Below are 10,308 nucleotides of genomic sequence, written 5' to 3'. Positions count from 1 at the left end.
CTTTTAGTGGCCTCGGGAAAGCTGTTGTTCCTCATGTTGGAACCCTTGAAATGATCATGGCTGGTGATGTCAGGATGCTAGAGCCTGTGAGGACCCAGCCACACAATGTTTCACCTACCCTGATACTGGGCAGTCTAGCCTAGCTGAATTGCTGACACTGTGGCAGGAGGAGGCTGAAGGGTTGGCAAAGACACAAGTGCACTGACCTCCTGAGAGAGGACAAGTAGCCCCCCACCCGCTCCCAACTCCCGTGGGCCACCCGGTCCTCCACACTTCCAGTGCGCTGCGGGAGATGGCGAGGGCCTCCTTCAAAGCTCCCTGTTTACTTCTCCATCAATCTGTCCAAGGTGGACATCCATCAATCCAAGGTTTGAGCTCCGGAGTCCGTGCAAGAGCAGTTGGAGCTGCCACCAAAGCAGCAAAGTGAGCGAACAGGGACCCTGGTGCCGAGAGCTCCGCTGCCAGAGTCTCTGGATCATAATCTCCCAGGGTAGACTGCAGAGTGCTGATACCACACGAGATGACACCACACAGGCTGAAAGTGGAATCCCTCCACACCCTTGGCAATTGTGTTGAAGCACTTAGCAGGCCTGCCGACAGTGTTGCCAACTCCGGTTAGACCTATTCCTGGAGGTTTTATCACATGACCTCCTGAGTATGAACTGAACACACTTAAATAAATGCTGTATATCCCTCCATGGTCTCGCCCCTCCCTATCTCTATAACCTCCTTCAGCCCACAATCCTCCCAGATCCCTACGCTCCTACAATTCTGGCTTTTGGGCATCCCTGATTATAATCACCCCATCATTGGTGGCTGTGCCTTCAGCTGCCAAGGCTCTAATCTCTGGAATGCCATCCTTAAACCTCTCTGTCTCTCTACCTCTCTTTCCTCCTTTAAGACGCTCCTTAAGATCTACCTCTTTGACCAAGCTTTTGGTCACCTGTCCTAATATCTCCTCGTGTCAAATTTTGTTTGATAACGCACCTGTGAAGCGCCTTGGGACATTTTACTACATTAAAGGTGCTAAGCCTATGGTCACTATTAAGTTTCAGTTTAATAATTAACTACCATAAACATTGCTTTAATTTTCACATACCAGACATGATACGCCTACGTTTGCAAAAGACCTGGCTCATTCTATGCACACACTATGCTGAGGCTGCATGACTAAGCAAATGTCCTATCTGATAAAGATCAAATTCTGTTATACACATAAAACTGTGAAAGAATGCAAACCAGATAGCTAGGATGTAAACTGCTGTCAAAAGGCTGTGTATTAAAGTTGGCTTTCGGATAAAGCTCACCAATTTCTTACATCTTGCTGTTCTGGTATACAAAGTCACTCGGAAAAACCTCCAGTTTTATTATTCATGCTTGATCGCAGTAGCCAATAGCCACACAGTAAGAGCAGACCTTCCTTTCACGTGTGTTCTCCTCTTATCCTTCCCCCTTGAGTATAAATTACAGAACTCTTGGTTGTTTCGAGTGGCTTGTAGATCAGCAAGGAGCAGACAGAGGAATTAAAACATCAGACAAAATGGTTCACATGATCACCGATAAGGTAAGCTTGAAGGCACCTCCTCAGTCTCAATTTATCCTGTACTGTGTGAGATTTTACAGTGTTATTATAATGTAAATGATCGGGATTTCTTCACTTGTGAGCAAGTTGCTTTGTCATGCCACGTTTCAAGTTGTGTGAACCAATCTCAAAAGTATATGTTCACAAAAAAATCCCCAGCTGTTAAAGTAGCTCCTAAAATACAATCAATTAGACAGACTATTGAGTAGACGGAACGCAGTGTACTTACTTCATCAAATTGTGAAAAATAACTGGGAAAAACCGGTGAGGTTGAATTTACAAAATGTGCACCGGTGACAGAAGCTATTCTACTGAACAGTAAATCTGATATGTGGCTGTAGTTTGGATTAACTTCTGATGGTCTTTTTGCTTTTGAACAAAGCATGCTCTCTTCGTCAGTCTGTGTTCCCAAGGGTTTACACGTGAACGGGAGAACTTTATCTGAACTGTGGGACTATCGGCACTTTAAAGCTTCTGTTTTTATTTTTAATGTTTTGTGCACTTTCTGGAAGCTTTCACAAAAAAGGCTGTGTTTGAAGCACAAGCCAGGATGATTGAATGTATCTTTTCTGCAAAGTCTCAAAAGGTTATTATGAACACATCTGAGAAAGCTGTACCTCTCGCTTTAATATAAATACGTCAAAACCGGCTGGACTATGTTTTTTCCCCACAAAGTTTGACTGTGGGGAGGGGCTGGAGCGAGAGGGTGAGAGAGGAGAGACTATGCCAGGATATGTAAAATATCTACTGCAAACAGAACAGCATAACATCTGTAGTAATGATCAGAGCATTTCTCTTTGCTGAAGTGGTGAGTGAGGCTATTTAGAAAGCGCTGTTGTTTTTCTGCTGAATTCTGTCCTGAGAATCTGTCGTGTTGGAATTTGTTGTGCAAAGAGGAAGTAAAGGAGGGATCTGTCAGCCCCCGCCCAGACCTAAATTTGATGCACCCTTATTAATTGTAACTTCCAATCTCATGACGAAGATACCTCAATGAGCACCTCACAAGTAACTCATTTATTTATGGAGGGGAAGAAAATGATTGCTTCTTCATTAGCTGGGTTCAGAGTTCGTTCTTAGAGAAGCTGAGCATTGCCATGTAAACATGTGGTGTTGGTATGAAGCAATTCCTGACTGAGCAGGCTTTTGTTGGAAGAGAGAACTGGTTGTTAAAGAAGCAATGATTCCAGTAAGGAGGCAAACTTTTCTTTCTTTTAAATTTAAACAGAGTGATTTTGGCCCTATAACATGTTGCACTGATGTAAATTGCACTTGAAATGCACGGTTCGCAGCAGGAAAATATTTTTTTCAGACATTTTTTTCAGGTTCCCTTTATGAGGAACTGCCTCACCCATTGAACTGCAGCTTAAAGGCTACAGAAACAGTAATGGGCCTTACAGAGACCAGCATGATCTCAGGAGTCATTGGGGGTAATTTTAACCGTTACAAAAAACAGGTATGTTGTGATCGGGTAGGAAGTTAAAGTGTTAAAAAACTGAATCCCGACCAGTACACGCCTCCAACCCGCGCAGTTTTAACGGAGGATGGATGGTGGCGGGCAGCCAATCCGCTACCTGGAAGCGGGTCGTCTGTTTAAATATTTTAAGGCTGGAGGCCTCTGCTTTGTAGGCTTCGTGAAACTCGCCCCCTAGCTGTGATATATTATTTACGACATCACAACACACAGACTTCAAGATGGCTTCAACACAAGAACCTGTCACCTGATATCTTTATTGTGAAAACAGCAATAGCTGCATTACCACAGTAGTCCACTAGTGGAGCAGTAGGTGGAACTTGAGCCACCATGGATATTGGGCCAAATCTTGCTGTGATATATTCCTTGTGACATCACAAACACACAGACTCCAAGATAGCTGTTAACTCCAGGAACTTGTCTTGTATTCTGCATTACCACAGTAGTCTACTCGGTGGAACTATATTACTCTTCGCCCTCCTTAATGAAGAAGTGAGAAAAACAATCATCATACATAACTTGCATGGTTATACATAACAAAAGATATGGACTTATTTTGCCATATTTACAAATCAAACTTAACCACTGGTTTTCTGTTTTGGATCCAGGAGGTAAATTACTTCACACTTACCTCCTGGATCCAGGGTCCCTGCCTAACCCACCCCCTATGATCAGAGACCCCCCCCCGATGATGCCTCCAACTGCCCCCCCGCCCGCCCCGTGAAGCATCCGTGTCACCTCCCACTTCCAGAACCCCCGCTCTTCACCCAGCCCCTACCCCACTCCTCCGATCCTCCGGCCCTCGATCCTACTCCATTCCTCCGGCCCTCGATCCTACTCCATTCCCTCCCCCCGACCCCGCTCCTCCCCACCACCGATCGTCAGCAAACAGCTTCTCTCCTCCCACCGTGCTGGTCATAGCCCACCCCGTTCTCATCCAATCGCCCCTCCGATCCCCATGCAATCCCTCCCTCCATCCTCTCTGTGGCCTAGAGCCATAGGCTGACCAACCCAGAGCCAGCCAGCCTCTCAATCTGGCTGGCTGCAGTTGGGAAACAGAGGTTTCCCATTCAAATCAGGCCCTGCTATTAAACTCGGCAGAGCCTGCGCCTCAAAGGCACTCCCGCCCCATCCCAGCCCCCATACCCGCCTCCCCATTACAATTCAGCCCATTGTTACCAAGATAGTTTTTAAGTGAGGCTTTTGGACTAGATTCAGCAGCAAACTTAAAAAAATGAATCAAATACCAGTCATTTGGAGTGGAAGTCACTTATTTAGGTTTAAATATAATGTATTTTTTATGCTGTTCATCTCTTTTAAAAACCCATCTTGTGAGGGTAAGTCCCTGTCTGATTATAAAGCTCACTTTTACATCTCCGGAGGTTTGTGATTGTTTCAATCTCCCATGCAGAAATATTTCTGCAATACTGACAGTACCACGGGTGGCTTGTATGTGAATGAGAAGGTGAAAACTTTAAAATTCCCAAACTGCCCACTTCAGATTTTCACCTTACCAGGAGGCGGGGTGGGGCGGATGTGGGGGTTGGGAGGCCGACCAATCCGCTCTCGGGACCCGTCAATCACTAAACTAGTGTAAGGAGGCTGCAGGCCTTCACTTGAGCTGTGGTTTTATTTTTAACCCATGGAGGCCGGATTTCCCAGGGCTCGGGAGAACCTGCAGATGAAGGGCCGAATCTGCGTACCTTAACTTTGTGGGCCAGGGGGAGCAGGAGTGCTTCCCAGTTTACACCCCGCCATCGGCCACACAACCCCGATCCAAAAACCGAATATTTGATCATTCCCAGACCCATCTCCGCTCCCACCCCCCGGATCATCCCCCCCGCCCCAGATCATTCCCCTCCTCCCCGATCATTCCCCCCCCCCCCAGATCATTCCCCTCCTCCCCGATCATTCCCCCCCCCCCAGATCATTCCCCTCCTCCCCGATCATTCCCCTCCCCCGCCCGATCATTTCCCCCTCCTCCCGATCATTCCCCTCTCCCCCCCGATCATTTCCCCCTCCACCCCCCGATCATTGATCATTCCCCTCACCCCCGATCATTCTCCTCCCCCCCATCATTACCCCCAATCATTACCCTCCCCCCCATCATTCCCCTCCCCCCAACACCATCATTCCCCTCCACCCATCATTCCCCGCCCCAATCATTCCCCATCCATCATCCCCCCCATCATTCCCCTCCCCCCAACATTCACCTCCCCCCATCATTCCCCTTCCCCATCATTCCCCTCCCCCCCAACATTCCCCTCCCCCATCACTCCCCTCCACCCATCATTCCCCATCCATCATCCCCCCCATCATTCCCCTCCCCCATCATTCCCTTCCCCTCCACCCATCATTCCCCATCCATCATCCCCCCCATCATTCCCCCCGCCCAAAATTCCCCTCCCCCATCATTCCCCTCCCCCATCATTCCCATCATTCCCCCCCATCATTCCCCTCCCCCATCATTACCCCCCATCATTCCCCTCCCCCATCATTCCACTCCCCCCATCATTCCCTTCCCCTCCACCCATCATTCCCCATCCATCATCCCCCCCCATCATTCCACTCCCCCCCATCATTCCCCTCCTCCCATCATTCCCCTCCCGCATCACCCCTCCATCATTCCCCTCCCCCCAGCATTCCCCTCCCACGCAACATTCCCCCCCCATCATTCCCCTCCCCCATCATTCCCCTCCCCCATCATTCCACTCCCCCCCATCATTCCCCTCCTTCCATCATTCCCCTCCCGCATCACCCCCCCATCAATCCCCTCCCCCCATCATTCCCCTCCCCCGCATCATTCCCATCCCCACAACATTCCCCTCCCCCATCATTCCCCTCCCCCCATCATTCCACCCCCCCATCATTCCCCCCCCCCAACATTCCCCTCCCCCCAGCATTCCCCTCCCACCCAACATTCCCCTCCCCCATCATCCCCCCCAGCATTCCAATCCCCCCCAACATTCCCCTCCCCCCATCATCCCCCTCATCATTCCCTTCCCCCATCATTCCCCTCCCCCTCATCATTCCCCTCCCCCCATCATTCCCCGCCCCACCATCATTCCCCTCCCCCATCATTCCCCTCCCCATCATTCCCCCCCATCATTCCCCTCCCCCCATCATTCCCCTCCCCCCAACATTCCCCTCCCCCCAGCATTCCCCTCCCCCCATCATTCCCCTCCCCCATCATTCCCCCCCCCAACTTTCCCCTCCCCCCATCATTCCCCTCCCCCCAACATTCCCCTCCCCCCATCATTCACCTCCCCCCATCATTCCCCTCCCCTCAATCCCTCCCCCCATCATTCCCCTCCCCCATCATTCCACCCTCATCATTCCCCGTTCATTCCCCACCCCTCAAAACCTCCCCCCAACATTCCCCTCCCCCCATCATTCCCCTCCCCCCGCAACAGTCCCCTAACCCCATCATTCCCCTCCCCCCCAAAAACGCCCCATCATTCCCTTCCCCCCCCCAACATTCCCCTCCCCATCATTCCCCTCCCACAACATTCCCCTCCCCCCATCATTCCCCTCCCCCCATCATTCCCCTCCTCCCATCATTCCCCTCCCCCCATCATTCCACCCTCATCATTCCCCGTTCATTCCCCACCCCTCAAAACCTCCCCCCAACATTCCCCTCCCCCATCATTCCCCTCCCCCCGCAACAGTCCCCTCACCCCATCATTCCCCCCCCAAAAAAACGCCCCATCATTCCCTTCCCCCCCAACATTCCCCTCCCCCATCATTCCCCTCCCCCATCATTCCACTCCCACAACATTCCCCTCCCCCCATCATCCCCCCCCCATCATTACCCCCAATCATTACCCTCCCCCCCATCATTCCCCTCCCCCCAACACCATCATTCCCCTCCACCCATCATTCCCCGCCCCCATCATTCCCCATCCATCATCCCCCCCATCATTCCCCTCCCCCCAACATTCACCTCCCCCCATCATTCCCCTTCCCCATCATTCCCCTCCCCCCCAACATTCCCCTCCCCCATCATTCCCCTCCACCCATCATTCCCCATCCATCATCCCCCCCATCATTCCCCTCCCCTCCACCCATCATTCCCCATCCATCATCCCCCCCATCATTCCCCTCCCCCCATCATTCCCCCCACCCAACATTCCCCTCCCCCCATCATTCCCCTCCCCCATCATTCCCCTCCCCCCATCATTCCCTTCCCCTCCACCCATCATTCCCCATCCATTATCCCCCCATCATTCCACTCCCCCCCATCATTCCCCTCCTCCCATCATTCCCCTCCCGCATCACCCCCCCATCATTCCCCTCCCCCCATCATTCCCCTCCCCCCAGCATTCCCCTCCCACGCAACATTCCCCCCCCCATCATTCCCCTCCCCCATCATTCCCCCCATCATTCCCCTCCCCCATCATTCCCCCTCCATCATTCCCCTCCCCCATCATTCCCCCCCCATCATTCCCCTCCCCCATCATTCCCCCCCATCATTCCCCTCCCCCATCATTCCCCTCCCCCATCATTCCACTCCTCCCCATCATTCCCCTCCTTCCATCATTCCCCTCCCGCATCACCCCCCATCATTCCCCTCCCCCCATCATTCCCCTCCCCCGCATCATTCCCCTCCCCACAACATTCCCCTCCCCCATCATTCCCCTCCCCCCATCATTCCACCCCCCCATCATTCCCCTCCCCCAACATTCCCCTCCCCCCAACATTCCCCTCCCACCCAACATTCCCCTCCCCCATCATCCCCCCCAGCATTCCAATCCCCCCCAACATTCCCCTCCCCCATAATTCCTCTCCCCCCAACATTCCCCTCCCCCCATCATCCCCCCGTCATTCCCTTCCCCCATCATTCCCCTCCCCCTCATCATTCCCCTCCCCCCATCATTCCCCGCCCCACCATCATTCCCCTCCCCCATCATTCCCCTCCCCCATCATTCTCCCCCATCATTCCCCTCCCCCCATCATTCCCCTCCCCCCAACATTCCCCTCCCCCCAGCATTCCCCTCCCCCCATCATTCCCCTCCCCCATCACCCCCCCCAGCATTCCCCCCCCAACTTTCCCCTCCCCCCATCATTCCCCTCCCCCCAACATTCCCCTCCCCCCATCATTCACCTCCCCCCATCATTCCCCTCCCCTCAATCCCTCCCCCCATCATTCCCCTCCCTCATCATTCCACCCTCATCATTCCCCGTTCATTCCCCACCCCTCAAAACCTCCCCCCAACATTCCCCTCCCCCATCATTCCCCTCCCCCCGCAACAGTCCCCTCACCCCATCATTCCCCTCCCCCCCAAAAACGCCCCATCATTCCCTTTCCCCCCCAACATTCCCCTCCCCCATCATTCCCCTCCCCCATCATTCCACTCCCACAACATTCCCCTCCCCCCATCATTCCCCTCCTCCCATCATTCCCCTCCCCCCATCATTCCACCCTCATCATTCCCCGTTCATTTCCCACCCCTCAAAACCTCCCCCCAACATTCCCCTCCCCCCATCATTCCCCTCCCCCCGCAACAGTCCCCTCACCCCATCATTCCCCTCCCCCCCAAAAACGCCACATCATTCCCTTCCCCCCCCAACATTCCCCTCCCCCATCATTCCCCTCCCCCATCATTCCACTCCCACAACATTCCCCTCCCCCCCATCATTCCCCCCCCATCATTCCCCACCATCAATCCCCTCCCCCATCATTCCCCTCCCCTATCATTCCACTCCCACAACATTCCCCTCCCCCCATCATTCCCCTCCCCCCCATCATTCCCCCCCCCATCATTCCCCACCATCAATCCAACTCCCCCATCATTCCCCTCCCCCGCAACAATCCCCTCCCCTCATCATTCCCCTCCCCCCATCGTTCGCCCCTCATCATTCCCCCATCATTCCCCTCCCCTCAATCCCTCCCCCCATCATTCCCCTCCCCCATCATTCCCCTCCCCCATCATTCCCCTCCCCCATCATTCCCCCCAGCATTCCCACCCCCCCCAACATTCCCCTCCCCATCATTCCCCACCCATAATTCCCCTCCCCCCAACATTCCCCTCCCCCCATCATCCCCCTCGTCATTCCCCTCCCCCCATCATTCCCCACCCCCCCATCATTACACTCCTCCCGATCATTCCCCCCCCCCAGATCATTTCCCCCCCCCCCCAGATCATTTCCCTCCCCCGCCCGATCATTTCCCCCTCCTCCTCCCGATCATTCCCCCCCCCCCAGATCATTTCCCCCCCCAGATCATTTCCCTCCCCCGCCCGATCATTCCCCCCTCCTCCCCGATCATTCCCCCCCCAGCATTCCCCTCCCCCCATCATTCCCCTCCCCATCATTCCCCCCATAATTCCCCTCCCCCATCATTTCCCTCCCAACATCATTCCCCTCCCCCCATCATTCCCTACCCCCCATCATTCCCTTCCCCCCATCATTCCCTTCGCCCCATCATTCCCTTCCCCCCAACATTCCCCTCCCCCATCATTCCCCTCCCCCCATCATTCCCCTCCCCCCAACATTCCCCTCCCCCATCATTCCCCTCCCCCCCATCATTCCCCTCCCCCCCATCATTCCCCTCCCCCATCACCCCCCCATCATTCCCCTCCCCCCAACATTCCCCTCCCCCCAGCATTCCCCTCCCACCCAACATTCCCCTCCCCCATCATTCCCCTCCCCCATCATCCCCCCCAGCATTCCCATCCCCCCCAACATTCCCCTCCCCCATAATTCCCCTCCCCCCCAACATTCCCCTCCTCCCATCATCCCCCCCGTCATTCCCTTCCCTCCATCATTCCCCTCCCCCCATCAATCCCCTCCCCTATCATTCCTCGCCCCCCCATCATTCCCCACCCCCCATCATTCCCCTCCCTCATCATTCCACCCCATCATTCCCCTCCCCCATCATTCCCCCCCATCATTCCCCTCCCCCATCATTCCGCCCCATCATTCCCCTCCCCCCACCATTCACCTCCACCCATCATTCTCCTCCCCCATCATTTCCCCCCAACATTCCCATCCTCCCCAGCATTCCCCTCCCCCCAGCATTCCCCTCCCCCATCATTCCCCCCATCATTCCCCTCCCCCCCATCATTCCCCCCCATCATTCCTCCCCCCCAACATTCCCCTCCCCCATCATTCCCCTCCTCCCCATCATTCCCCCCGCCCAACATTCCCCTCCCCCATCATTCCCCTCCCCCATCATTCCACTCCCACAACATTCCCCTCCCCCCATCATTCCACTCCCCCCATCATTCCCCCCCCATCATTACCCCCAATCATT

General features: G+C 54.4%; 1 protein-coding gene and 1 long non-coding RNA gene across 3 annotated transcripts in view; one reads left to right on the top strand and one right to left on the bottom strand.

Annotated features, from left to right (window-relative positions):
* The first annotated feature begins 1,430 nt into the window (after positions 1-1,430).
* The window catches only part of LOC139268972 (thioredoxin-like), a 60,772-nt gene continuing 51,894 nt past the window's right edge, over positions 1,431-10,308 (top strand). The window contains exon 1 of one of the 2 annotated variants that reach the window (XM_070887887.1): positions 1,431-1,564. In XM_070887887.1, the coding sequence (XP_070743988.1) occupies positions 1,541-1,564 (24 nt within the window). In that variant the 5' untranslated portion in view covers positions 1,431-1,540. The remainder of the gene's footprint in view (positions 1,565-10,308) is intronic. The other variant, XM_070887877.1, reaches the window with a different exon arrangement.
* Positions 3,295-4,531, bottom strand: LOC139268992 (uncharacterized). Its single transcript, XR_011594144.1, has 2 exons — positions 4,420-4,531; positions 3,295-3,533 (listed from the first exon to the last, which is right to left on the bottom strand). It is a non-coding gene; the product is annotated as an uncharacterized lncRNA (long non-coding RNA).

This window comes from Pristiophorus japonicus, chromosome 1 (assembly GCF_044704955.1).
Source record: "Pristiophorus japonicus isolate sPriJap1 chromosome 1, sPriJap1.hap1, whole genome shotgun sequence".
NCBI classification, from domain to species: Eukaryota; Metazoa; Chordata; class Chondrichthyes; family Pristiophoridae; genus Pristiophorus; species Pristiophorus japonicus.
Note: the sequence above shows the minus strand (reverse complement) of the source record. Positions and strands in the feature narration are given on the sequence as shown.